Here is a 13,625-nt window from a genome sequence, read left to right as displayed (position 1 = left end):
CACACCAAAAGATTTTCAAAATTATAACAATTTTATGGGTTTCTACATCCTATCCTCCTTAAAGAAATTTCATCCCGAAATCTATAACTCAAGCCAAACAATATCTTGCATCAAGTACACATGCTCATGTCACAACATGCATCATCAAGCAGCAAGCTAACAATTATAATACCGGGATTCGGAACTCACATTGGTTAATTCGGAAAACAAGTGCGGGTACTTCTCTCTAACTTCGTCTTCCCTTTCCCACGTCGACTCCTCTTTTCCGAGAGTACTCTAAAGAACTCGCACTAACGGTATGGTCTTACCCCTCAAAACTTGCTCACGCGAGTCTAGGATACGTATCGGCTCCTCCCCATAAGATGCATCGGCTTCCAACTCTAGCTCGGACCACTCTAGAACGTGTGACGGATCCGGTTCGTACCTTCGTAACATCTACACGTGGAACACATCATGAACACCTGATAGCCTCGGTGGCAATGCCAATCGATATGCCACTTGCCCAATCTTCTCGATTATATCAAACAGCCCGATAAAATGAGGTGAAAGTTTGCCCTTTTGCCCAAAACAAAGGGGGAATGTGTTTTTATCAAAGAAGAGCCTCCAAGGCATAGATGTTATCAACATTGATAAGACAAAAAGAGCCACCAAAGCATAACATCTATTAACAAAAAGGCAGCACACCGGATAACAAAAAGGTTGCAATCTACTCAACCTCAGATTAACAAATAAACAGGTGCAATTTACATCCAAAATAATACACAATCAGCAGTTTTAGCCACAATGTCATCAATTTTTCCTCCAGTGATATTCCAGTTGAGCCTTCCGGATAACATCTGCCTTGAAATCTTTGGCCGGTGTGTAATGCTTTAAGTAAAACAACTGTAGAAAAATCTAAGATTGCTATACATAATCAATTCAACTTTCAAACAACTTGGTGTCCTTTTTTCCTTATACTTTTGAATGCAATCGAATAAAAACTCAAGAACAAATTGTTTCCGGTCCAACTCTCTTATAGAGGACAAGTACTTTAATGCATTGAGAAAACATTTATTGACTCCAAATTTCGATGTCGGATATAGAATAATAGGCCTGGCACTAGAGAAAGACTCGCGCCTAGAGTCTCTATTTTTCAGGCCCAAAATAGGGTCCCCAAATTTGGATTAACTTATATATAGTAATAAGTCGTCTGTCCTGTACCAGCAGTACAAACCTGAGCCTCCAACAAGTGGTTGAGAGTTAAAAGAGTTCTTTTCTTTTTATCCCACAAACTATGCACATTTTTTTTTACTTAGTCCCTAAACTATCAATTTGACGATTTTATCCCCTCAACTATCATACCGTTACCTACTTAATCCAATAGATAACGGAAGTTAGGAATTTGGATAGAAAATGCCATGTAAAGCCTGATTGGGACTCTGTAGAGCAGATACTTGATTATAAGAGCTCTAGAAAGAAAAATTACTTGTAACCTTTTAGTATAAAATGATCAGAAGAATAAGATCTTCACACCAATTCACACGGATTGAAAATTATAGCGCTTAATTTTTAACTATATTTTTAATATATAAACAGTCGAAATTCTATATAAAGAACTCAGTCTTTTAAAAAAAAATACGAAAATGACATTAGTACCGACGGGGTCGGTACAGAAATCGTAGGGATGGCCGCGCCGGGCCATCTCCGGTTACTGGACGGCCGATCCGAGCCATCCAAAAATTCTATAAAAAAAAATGAGGGGGCCTTCGCGGGAATCAACGGCATCCGAGATGTGAAGGGTGCTTGATCCGAGCACCCCTTTTAATATACACGAAAAAGGGGTGCTCGGATCAAGCACCCTACACACCTCGGATGCCGTTGATTCCCGCAGAGGCCCCCTCATTTTTTTTTTTAGAATTTTTGGACGGCTTGGATCGGCCGTCCGGTGGCCGGAGACGGCCCGGCGCGGCCATCCCTACATTTCGGTACCGACCTCGTCGGTACCAATAGTGCTACTCAAAAAAATATCTATGTGTTAGTTTCTATAAAATACCACATAAAATTCTAATATATGAATCTTGTAAATAAATTAAGTGCTCTAATTTTCAATCTGTTTGAACCGATGCGAATGTCTTATTTTTCTGATCATTTTATCCTAAAGAGTCATAATTAATTTTTATTTCTAAGACTGTCATAATCAAGTATCTGCTTTACAAGATCCCAAATAGGGCTTTACGTGACATTTTCCGTCCAAGTTTCTAATTTCCGTTATCTATTGTACTAAGTAGGTAACGGTATGATAATTGAGGAGATGAAATCATCAAATTGATAGTTTAAGAATTAAGTAGAAAAAATGTGCATAGTTTAGAAGATAAAAATGAAAAAAAAAAAAAAAAAAAAAACCTCTAAAGATAAAAGTATGAATGGGTACCATCCAGTATTCACTTGTACCAATCGGTAACCTCCAATTTTTTCACGATTGGTGCCCAACCGGCATTTAAACAGAAATAAAACTAGAGGGGTATGGTACCGATTTGGTGAAAGAACAGTACATACGAGCAGGTATGGTATTCACAACCCTGCATCCACATACAAATTCAAGTGGTTAATTTGGTCAATCTGAGTCAAGCACATGACTGAAGTAAGAATTTAGGAGGCAGCACATGGCTTGATTACACCAACAATCCCTTAGAGCATCTCCAGCCTTGACCCATTTCAAGACTCAAATTTAAAAATGTGATAAAAATCACAAAAATCTCTTTCTAATCTTTGACCCAAACTCTTCCCCATTTTGGATTTTACCCATTTTTTTGCCCAAATTTGAGACAACTTTTGTCTTGACCCATTTCTCCAACGGCTAGTTAGAGAGAGAGAAAGAGGGAGATGTGTAAAATTTGGATTTGATGGTTGAAGATGTGTCTACCCAAAAAAGATTTTTACCCAAAATTTGACTCAAATTTAAAGAAAAATATGAGTGAAGGCTGGAGATGCTCTTATCACCCCAATTTCGTGAAAAAAAGGGCCCGCCGGCTCTCCATTTCCCATATCCCAAAGGAAAACACCATACCATAAATAGCAAATTTTCACCAAAATTGTTTCTTCATTGTCCGTGTCAAAAAAAATTTGTTCCTTCATTGCTCAAACATATTCTCTCTCTCTCTCTCTCTCTCTCTCTCTCTCTCTCTCTCTCTCTAGTGTTTCTCTTCTTTTCCGTTCCGTGGTTAGGTGCGTTAGATTCGAGCGAAAGAGTGGGAGTGAGAATGGCGGTGCCTAGGGTTTTCGTCGGAGTTCTAACCGTCTTCGCAATCGCCGTTGCCGTATTCTCGCGTTCCGCGGAGGCCGAGCACATTGCCCCAGCCCCCGCTCCTGCTAGCGATGGTAAAATTCCTCTTTCCATGTTTCCACATTATACGCACACAACGCAAATTCTGTATCTATACTTATATTTGTGCACGCGGAGGAGGAATATTGTCTGTTCGAACCGTAAACTGTCAGATCTGATGTTAATTCGTCGCGTTTTTAGCTCTCTCTGCGTGAATTCTCGTTGCGATTCCTTGTGATAACGGAAGTCCTCGCCGCCTTTTCGGAGCACGTCGTTAAACATATATAATTTTGATTGTACTAAGTTCGTTCTAGATTTTATGCCCTCTCAGGTTTTGGTTTATATTAGCAAATGCTGACGTTAACGGCAGAGGATAATATGCAAAAAGTGCATCGATATCCAAGAAAAGTGTATAGATATATGGGAGACAGTTATTTTCAAATAAGGAGGTCCTTATTTTAGTTAAAATAAGGACCTCCCCATTTCTCCCATTTTCCGATTGAATTTCGATGATCCGAACCGCTCAATGTGTTTAGAACGTGATTTTAAGGGTACCCACAAAAAATCGGCAAAAAAAATGACCGGGAAGGGCGCTATTTGAACAGTTTTTATTTGAACCGTTTGATAAAAACATAACAAAAACTGCTCGGATGAAGCCCTTCCCATTTTTTTTTTTTTGCTGATTTCTCGCGGGTACCCTTAAAATCACGTTCTGAATACATTGAGCGGCTCAGATCATCAAAATTTGATCGGGAAAGGGAGGTCCTTATTTTATTAAAATAAGGTGGTCCTTAGGAGAAGGGGACTCATATGGGAGATATGTATTGAAATCCGAATTTTTTTGGTATTATTTGCATTTAATCCTAATCCTACTAGGCTGAGGCTAGCAAGAGTCAAGACCCCAATTGTTCTCTCTCTCTCTCTCTTTTGAATGTATGCATGATAACCAAACAAATATGGAAGAGCCCGCAATTTTTGTTGATAATCTGTCAATATTTCTGTTCAATTGTCTATTATGGCGTCTCCTAGGATATGGATTTTATGGTAGGACCTGACTGTCTCACATTGGTTAGTTATCACATCATATATTTTTAGATCAGGCTGAGAAGTCCCTCCTCCTCCAGAGACATTTGATTTTACGTTGGATTATATTGAACATGGACTTTGGGATGTTTTGAGAAAGACTTTGTTTCTTAGTGGTTGATGATTTGCCCTTGTTTATGCCAAGATGTGGACCTAGGTTAATAGTAGTTCCGAATGAATCAATCCATTTTTAACTTGTTATGTGCCATATTGGAGTCACAGAGTCCTGTCCGTACTATATTACAACCCCTTTGGACTGCAAGAAAGGGTGGGAAAAGAAAAGAAAGTCGAATTCTATTGTTTGTTTGGATAACTAAAAGAGGTGATAATGTTGAGAAATGATGAGTTTCTATTGGTCCTTTTTTGCTTCTCACCAAATCTCATCATTTTGGTGTGGTTGGATGAGAAACCACAACCCTTCTTTCCTGTAACTTTCTCACACTCCAAAGGGCCTGTTGAGTTGAATGCTTTAAAGCCTTAAATATTTTGCAAGCCTGGAAAAGTTGTGTTAAAAACAATATCCCTTGTCAATTTTCTTTTTTTGTATCTTGGATATCCCTTGTCGATTGGTGATCATATACTTTTGTACTTGTATATATATTACTATTTCCCCCCCTCATAATAGTGTGCTTTTGTTGGTAACGCAGTGTTTCTGTTGTTCTCAGTGGAGGTGGTTCTTGCCTTCTTGGGATGTTCACATTAGACTTTTTTTTCTTTTTTGAACTGCATGTTCGTATAAAAAGACTCATCCATTGTTTCCTTTCTGTCTTTTCACAGCCCTCTTGCTTTTTTTCTGATTTACATCTCGTTGTGGTCTCTTGCAGGCACTTCTATTGACCAGGGGATTGCTTATGCCTTGATGCTTGTGGCCCTAGTTCTCACATACCTCATTCATCCATTGGATGCCTCTTCCAACAATTTCTTCTGAGTTGTTTCTAGGACTAAGTCAGAATTAGAGAAGGGACGATGAATGGAATGCGGGAATGTTGGAATTGTGTGTATTTGCTCGTTTGGAGAAATTAGTTCGAGCGCTACTATTATGGCCAGTGATGTGGTCACTTGTTTCATATTTCATTTGTGGTTGTTCTAGATATTCTTTTGCTGCAACATTTCTGATTTTGCAGTTTTCTTTCTCTGGGGAGACTATTCATCTTTTAGTTTCAAATTGCCTCTCATTGTTCAATGTTCAGCTTACTATGGTTTATGGGAGAGTCAATTTTGTGCCACATTGGCACATTGAGTTCAAGCCACTTAAAGGAGAAGAAAATTTGTGGTACACTAATATAATAACTGTCTGGTGCAAAAGTGTGAAACTCCATTTGGAGTGATACCAATTGTGGCGCGTGTGGGCCGCCGAAAGACTGGAACATGATCTGGCAGGTTATAATGTATTTCCTTTGTCGTCGAAGGTTTTTGTCAGATTGTTTTGAGATGTCTACAACCATTGCGTTCAGCAGTGTTCATCGAAGTGATTACTTGATTTCGGTGTTTTTTCGCTATTGATGATCTTCCTTTTGTTACACTCTGGTAATGCTGTGGGCATAATCGTGGATGTGATTGTATGTTCTTTTTGCCCAAATTTCCGGGCTATGTTTCTTGTTATTGGAAAAATGGGTTAAATCTGCCCAAAAAAAAAAAACACTCCTTTGTTAGCGACTAATCATTTTCACAAAATAAGATCAATTTAAAGATACTTTGCTAAATAGACACTGCAGAAAGCAGAAACTGCATTAAAGAAGGCAATTTCCTTTCCTCATAAATTGTCAACTAAGGCTCTGTCTAGGTCTTTGATTTTGTGAAGGCGTCTGCCGAGAGAGAATTAAAAAGAAGGGAGAAAAATTAGCTTCAAGCCTTCAACGATCCTGTCATTTTTCTTTTCCCTCCAAACTCAAGAACAAAAAACTGTTTTCAGTATCAACATCCAAAGACATGCAATCATCTAAATTGATGCAGGCTTATTTTAGCAACATTACCAAATCAACCATACTATATTATTTCACAAGATTAAATCAATATTTTTCCATAGTTTCACAAATCAAATACATTACAAACAATCTGAAGGAACATTTTTGTTTTCTCTGGGCATTACCACATAGTTCCAGTCTACACGTTTCCGTTACAGAGAAACTGAACAAAGCAAACTCCATTTCTACATACTTAAAGAACCAAGTCCTTAGAAAGCTCTATCAATGACGCTAGCCCATGGCGTACTTCTGGGTCCAGCTCCGTGCAGTTGCCTCATACTTGGCCTTATCCGTCTTGTACATGTGAGCAATCTCCGGCACCAAGGGATCATCAGGGTTTGGATCCGTCAACAATGAACAGATTGACAGCAACACCTGAAAATGGAAACAGAAACCCTTTCCACCGATTTAAGTAGCAGCACTATGGAACTAAAGTCCTAGGGAGGAGACAATCAACAGTTTCAAGAGCTGATACCCATCCCAAAGTAGTTCTTCAAACAATAGTGTTCCGCCAACCAAGTCAAATAAAGGAAACACCAAAATCTGATTTTATTTTGTTACTGCATGATTTCAACCTCTATGAGGCTTGCTGTTACGTGAATTCAAGATTGTGTTCTAGCAGATGGTATTAAAGCTAAAAGTTAAAGAACCTTGGAGATAGTGAGGGCCGGGCTCCACTGCTCCTTTAAGATATCAAGGCAAATACTGCCATTGCTGTTTATATTCGGGTGAAAAACCTTTGTCCTGAATGCAACCTGCAAAAAAGTTCAACAGAAGTACGGAAGTTAAAACAAACAGAACCGCCATGTGGCCCTTTGGATTTTGATTTAAACAGGTCAAGTGTGCTAAAGAAGGTTGCGAAACAATAAAGTATTTACAAATTTAGACACATGCAAAGTTGTAGAGCTGGACATGAGTATAGAGTACGGGTGGGTGACCAGGCATCAAGCCTTCCTGAATGCTTTATCTTAGGATTTAAGGGTATCTAAGTAAGGAGTTGAGAGTGGGGTTCTTTTTTTGGTGCTTCAAAAATTAATTGCGATCGGCTATGTGGACAGAGATAGAAGTGAATCATATAACACCGGTATAATTAATTACAAATGTATTTGAAATTCAATGGAACTTAGGTGCAAAGGGGGGTTTCTATCTATCAACATGTGTGGGGCTAGAAAACTTTCAAACAGAAGGGGACATTGCCCAAGTGAAGGTAAAGTTGTTTTATCCTAATATAGTTAATGTAGTACAATTTGGAGATTCCTAGAGGCCAGAACCCTGTACAAGGCGACACAAAAAGCATGTGCTCACAGCCTCATTCTTTCTATATACTTGGTCTCGCAATTCTCCTGCAATTTGACATCTCTCTACGAAGGTTGCCATCTGTTATAGAAGTGAGACCAAAACTGCTCTCATTCCAAAACAATTGGTGAGGCAAAGAGGCCTTTACAATACATGACAGATTAACGTTGATTCCATTGAGTATATGCATTTGAGTAAGTTCTACAAAAATAAGAAGGAAAGAAGTGTGCAATATTGAATATCAAAGGAACCATCCCAAAGTATGCTAACAAGAGGGTCATCAATCATAAGTCTCATAACAAAGCTAGTTGATTACAAAATGGAGTCAACTGGTCAGGAAGACTGGAAGGCTGGAAGAGTGCGTGAGCTGCTTGAGTTTGTCCACAAAACGCCTTTTTACACTTGAACTAGGCTTGTAAAAGCAACAAGGTACTCGAAGAGTAATACTACTCACCACTAGGCTTCAAATTCTCCAACCACGCAGAGAAACACCCAAATAACCCAAAAATGAAAGAAAGATAAAACAAACCAAGTAGTTAATAAAAATAACAAACGCTGAAATATGCATGATAAACAGGAAGTGTGAATCAAGGCAGTAACACTAAGCACTTTAATATACTTTAAAGCCCAAGTCCCAACCTTTAGTCAAGTAGGCCTAAACAGAAAAGATCCACTTCCAAACCGCCAACAAAAGAACAACACACTTTCAGGACATTCCAAAACACAAAAACAAATTAACTAATATGAATTGAAGAAATTGTAGGACAAATGACATTCCGGGAAAACAATGAAGCACATCAGCACCTACAACAAAAACTAATTTCAAATAGGAATTGTTAACATACCTTAGGAGGTTTAAATGGATAATCAGGAGGGAAATGAATGGTAACAAGAAAAACTCCACCTGCATATGGACTATCAGCGGGACCCATTATGGTTGCTTGCCAATGAAACATGTCTTCAGCAACAGGGCCTACCAATATACATTATCCATGTAAAAGATATACACCACAAAGTCGTTCTAAAAAGTACAGTAGTAGTAGAAAATGAAAGTTGCAATGTAATGACCATTAGTGCACCTCTGTGTGCATATGCACACACCATTGTATCTGTAAGGTGTATGTGTTGACCAATTGCATTCAGTTTTTGGTTGCCAATTGGCTACTACCGGAGTAGTATCGGACCTATACAAGCTGGTATAGACTCGGAAATTATTTTCGGGGGCCAAGAGAAGGGTCCAAGACTCTAAATAGAAGCATGGCTTTTGGAAAATGATAATTTCTTACACAGATTAATGACAGGAAAATAACAAACGCAAAACAATCGATAAGTTCATATAATTCTTAAACTACCACTAATCTCAGTTATTTCCAATTATGTCAAACATTGTATGTATGATCGGTTCCTCAATGTTAGTCCCTTTTGGGAGTTTTAAAACTTTTAGGGGACACGCATTTATACAATGAATTCAAATAAGAAGGCATCAAACTCCAACAATACCCCTTTATTCTTATTTCAAAAAATATCCATCCATCTGTAAAAGGTGGTTTTCGTAAGCAAAAGGTTTTATGTTTAGACCTTTCAAAGTGAAACATGAATTTTGGGACATTCCAAATTGAAAAGACGGACAAATAAAACGGAAGGGAGGGAGAATGGGAAATAGGGTCATCCCATAGGTGTTCAGGGCCAACACAATAATTTAACAATAGCTTAGAGGGGCATCAGATATTCAGAAAACAACAGGCTAACAGAAGAATGGCCCCCATGCCACACTATAGCACCATCCCACCATATGTTAACATAACTGTGAGAGGTTTGTGCATGCATCCATATGCATCCTTTTTCTACCACAGATGCAATAGGAAATACATAGTATGGTGAAACAAGGATGGATGGCATGTATCAACCATCACCGATGCTTCATTTCCTCTTCCCCTTGTGACTTACCAAATCACCTTCCTCGTAAAAACAAAATGGGCCAGTTGATGCTATTAATTGCCATACATTTGTCGGCAATAACCTGTTGCATAATTCCCTTGGCCTCACCGGGTTATTTTACAGTAGTTTTGCCTAGCAAGCATTGGAATTACCAAAAGTATATAAACAGGCGACGAGCAGCCAAGGACGCTCCCCGATAACTCAACTAGCCTAAATTGGCCACTGTCCAATTGCTTTAGTTTGGCTACATGGATATCCTCCTGTTGCCCAGCTAGAAGCCATATCCTCACTCAAGTTCAACCAATCATATATGTCTTTAACACCTCAAAACATTTTCCCTACGGCCTCTGTATCTTTTTCCAGACTCAATATGGATCAAAATGCTCCTTACAACTGTTTTAGCTGTTTATGCTGCAGATGGTCATAAGACTCATTACATCTCAAATGGCTCTACAAGTAGGCTCAGCCAAGGGACGCTCCTCAAGAACTCAACTAAACTAAATTAGTCTTTGTCCCAATTGCTTTAGTCAATGTTCTAAAAGTCGCTCGGCGTTCGTCGCTCGGTCGACCACCTTCGAGCTTCGAGACCTATTAATCGCCGATTAATCGGCTTGTAGCAATTAGTCGGGTTTTTATTTATTTATATATAAATACTCCCCAATGACAACTCTCATAAAAAATTGAACATTCATCTATCAATCCAACAACATCAATTGTTTTTCAAATATGACATAGAAATCTCTCCTTTACAGAAAACTGTTAACATGATTATAACACCAACTGGTACTAGGTATGGGCCGTTCATTTTTTAGTCACTTACCAATTATAATAACTTTATTCATATATACCAAACAATACTACACTTCGTGTTAAGATTTAATAAAAAATATTACTACACTTTGTTTCCAGAATCACTAACGTGTCAATATGGGTATGGGCTTTTTAAAAAAAAACACTAATGTTCGAGGTCGGTGGAGACGTGGAGTGAGAGGAGATCTCGAATTTGAGAGAGAGAGAGGTGATAGGCGGCTCGGAAATCTCGTGTTTTACACAGAGATATGACAGGTGACTCCGAGATCGATCAATCGATGACTGGGTGTTGAACAAGCCCTAAATACTGTGATTCAAAACCCTTAAACTGGTATGAGTATATAACAGTTACACCCCTTAATTTTCCAAAATTATAGATTTTACCCTTATTAATCGCCGATAGCCGACTAATCGCCCATTAACCGATTAATCGACTTATCGCCGCTAGACGCCGACTGACTAATCGCCGGTTAATCGCCGACTAACTCCGATTAACCTCCTGACCTACTAATTCAACCTTCGAGGCATTAATCTAATCGGTTAGGCCAAATTTCTGATTAATCGCCGATTAATCGGCGATTAAATCCTTCTTTTAGAACACTGGCTTTAGTTTGGTTACATGGATCCATATCCTCTTGTTGCCCTGTTAGAAGCCATATCCTCACTCAAGTTTAACCAATCATATAAGTTTGTACCACCTCAAAACATTCCCCCTACGGCCTCTGTATCTTTTACCAGACTCAATATGGATCAAAACACTCCTTACAACTGTTTTAGCTGTTTATGATGCACATGGTCATAAGACTCATTACATCTCAAATGGCTCTACAAGTAGGCTCAGCCAAGGCATGCTCCTCGAGAACTCAACTAAACAAAATTAGTGTCCCAATTGCTTTAGTTTGGCTACACGGATCCAAATCCTCTTGTTGCCCTGTTAGAAGCCATATCCTCACTCAAGTTTAACCAATCATCTATGTTTTTAACACCTCAAAACATTTCCACTACGACCTATATATCTTTTACCACACTCTATGTCGGGATCAAATTCTCCTTATTACAACTGTTTCAGCTCTCTATGCTGCGCATGGTTATAATGCTCATAACACCTCATAACTCCTGGCATGGGGCAACCAAAAGACAAAAAATCGTAACTATAAAAAAATTATAAATCCAACAAATAGAAAAATTAGGGATGAGTTATTCCAAGAACTTAGACATTTGAAACCAATATTGCCGAGAGAAGTAACAAAATCGATGGACAGCAGTTGAATTTACAAGGTCTTAATGGAAATATGGTGGTTTCCAAATGGTATGGGTTGTTCATCAAATTTTGTTGACTAAACCGGTCACAGTTGCTTCGGCGGAGAGGAGTTTTTCGAAGTTGAAGTTGATAAAAACTTACCTTAGGACTACCATATCACTCAAGAGATTAAGTGGATTGGCTATGAGCTCAACTGAAAATGGTACTTGGATAAGTTAAAGTAAGGTAATTTAATTGAAGATTTTGCTTCAAAAAATGCACGGAGAAGTTGTTTTCTTTAAAACGAATCTTGTTAATCATAAAGCACTATAACCGGGGTTGCATTTTCATTTTGATTTTTTTGGATGTAATTCAAGCTAAAAGCACAATGTAACCTAATTTCTTGTTTTTTTGTATGTCTTTTTATTTTTTATGACTTAATAGTAAGTGGACAACCAAATTTGAGTTCGGGCTTGAGCAACCCAAATGTCGGGACCGACACTATATGCTTGTGCTATCGTTCACCTTGTGCTCCTTTTAACTTCCCCATAGTTTATTTATTTCTTACAAATCTTACCTACCTTCCCTAGTAACACCTCTCATCCATTCACCACTCTCATTTCAACTAAACTCAATTCTTCAATATGTACCACCCAAATCTTTACAACATTACATGACAACAAGCCTTGTAATAACAAATACTATAGATGTGTCAACTTTATAGGAATTGCACAATATCACACCAAACATGGTCTCCTTTTTCATAGCTAATTTTCATCAAAAGTAGAAACAATTATTGCTCTTAGACTTGGGCACTTCTCATCCATCAAAATACACTTGGTTTTCTCATCCTAATTGTAGATTGCTACTACATGTTCTCCTAGTCTTACTTAACCAAAAACACATTAGATTCTAAATTATCGTCCATAAGTGTGGGTCCAACTTAACATCTCTTCTTGTTTTGTCAGTTAAAATTACGTGTTGTTACGGTTGGCAGCCGGACCTACCGAGTCTAATATAGTCTCCAAGTCTTCCAGTTCTCCCTCCCGAAATGCTACCGCACGGTGACTCATAAACATGTGATCTTACTAGTGCTCATAAATACACAAGAAGAAATGATCTTTTAACCCGTTCTAATTTTCTCATGCATAACCCATAACTAAAACGTACCACTATTATTTATAAAAAGGCCCAAGCCCAGAAATATAAGAATATCTTAGATTTTTTTTTAACAGTAAGAATATCGTAGATCTAAACTGAACAAAAATAAATCGAGACAAATGAACCACAGCAACAAATTGAACACAAGCAGTCAGACCAAAAGCTATCCCTATGTTGAGTATGTTAAATATATGCAATTACCAGCACTGCAAGAGGTGGGAGGATCCTTCTGTAGATCCTTGAGCTCTTTCAAGATCCGTTTGGAAGCCATTTCTCAGGGAATCGGAACAAGGACAAGGAGATCTGCAGTAGAAAATGAACAGCAAGGAGGGAGAGAGAGAGAGAGAGAGATGATCGGCTAGGGATTTTGTAAGGATGCATGAGCCGGATGTATATAGAAGAGAGAGAAGGGTTCGGACAGAGAGCTGACCTGAGGATTGAGGGGGATGATGATGCTTTCTGTGTGGAATTCAATTCAGGACGGCTGTATGCAGTACCTTGCTTTTTCTCTTCTTCAAAAAAAGAGTCTCTCTCGTTCTCTAAGCGGAACTGTATTGTCTCGATAGTGATTATTCGGTGCTCTTGGAGCACCAGCACGTGATGATCCTGACTTGCTCTCTTAGAGCATCTTCAATCCACCTCTATTTCTCTAAAATAGAGGATAGATGTGACACATTAAGGGGAGATTTTATAATTTATTCTCTTTTTTCTTCACTTTTTGTAATTTTTGAAAGAATTTTTGAGGGACCCACCGTTCTTTTTAGAGTTTGGTCCTCTAAAAATAAATTTGGTCCTCTAAAAATGGAGGATCAAAAGTAAATTTGGAGTACAA

At 38.5% G+C, this 13,625-nt stretch overlaps 2 protein-coding genes across 3 annotated transcripts; one reads left to right on the top strand and one right to left on the bottom strand.

Moving 5' to 3' along the window:
• The first annotated feature begins 2,979 nt into the window (after window positions 1-2,979).
• On the top strand, window positions 2,980-5,549 carry LOC131333129 (arabinogalactan protein 41-like). The gene is made up of 2 exons (XM_058367485.1): window positions 2,980-3,357; window positions 5,209-5,549. The coding sequence occupies exons 1-2, from the start codon at window positions 3,240-3,242 to the stop codon at window positions 5,310-5,312; spliced, it is 222 nt and encodes a 73-aa protein (XP_058223468.1). The 5' UTR covers window positions 2,980-3,239; the 3' UTR covers window positions 5,313-5,549.
• A 793-nt stretch (window positions 5,550-6,342) lies between these two features.
• On the bottom strand, window positions 6,343-13,406 carry LOC131333116 (ubiquitin-conjugating enzyme E2 28). 2 transcript variants are annotated; one of them, XM_058367475.1, is made up of 5 exons: window positions 13,224-13,406; window positions 12,995-13,096; window positions 8,490-8,617; window positions 6,999-7,103; window positions 6,343-6,723 (listed from the first exon to the last, which is right to left on the bottom strand). In XM_058367475.1, the coding sequence occupies exons 2-5, from the start codon at window positions 13,062-13,064 to the stop codon at window positions 6,580-6,582; spliced, it is 447 nt and encodes a 148-aa protein (XP_058223458.1). In that variant the 5' UTR covers window positions 13,065-13,096; window positions 13,224-13,406; the 3' UTR covers window positions 6,343-6,579. The 2 variants fall into 2 exon arrangements, with proteins under 2 accessions (XP_058223458.1, XP_058223450.1); XM_058367467.1 differs by lacking the exon at window positions 13,224-13,406 and having other exon boundaries at window positions 12,995-13,177.
• Between the last annotated feature and the right edge of the window lie 219 nt (window positions 13,407-13,625).

This window comes from Rhododendron vialii, chromosome 1a (assembly GCF_030253575.1).
Source record: "Rhododendron vialii isolate Sample 1 chromosome 1a, ASM3025357v1".
Lineage (NCBI taxonomy): Eukaryota > Viridiplantae > Streptophyta > Magnoliopsida > Ericales > Ericaceae > Rhododendron > Rhododendron vialii.
The sequence above is the reverse complement of the archived record's forward strand: the minus strand, read 5'-3'. Positions and strand labels throughout refer to the sequence as shown.

Excerpts from the sequence above, each read along its gene's own strand:
- LOC131333129 (XM_058367485.1), top strand. The coding sequence starts at position 3,240 with ATGGCGGTGCCTAGGGTTTTCGTCGGAGTTCTAACCGTCTTCGCAATC. Across the intron at positions 3,358-5,208 it reads CCCCGCTCCTGCTAGCGATG|GCACTTCTATTGACCAGGGG; the intron begins GTAAAATTCCTC and ends GGTCTCTTGCAG.
- LOC131333116 (XM_058367475.1), bottom strand. The coding sequence starts at position 13,064 with ATGGCTTCCAAACGGATCTTGAAAGAGCTCAAGGATCTACAGAAGGAT. Across the intron at positions 8,618-12,994 it reads TCCCACCTCTTGCAGTGCTG|GCCCTGTTGCTGAAGACATG; the intron begins GTAATTGCATAT and ends GTATATTGGTAG. Across the intron at positions 6,724-6,998 it reads CGGCCCTCACTATCTCCAAG|GTGTTGCTGTCAATCTGTTC; the intron begins GTTCTTTAACTT and ends TTCCATTTTCAG.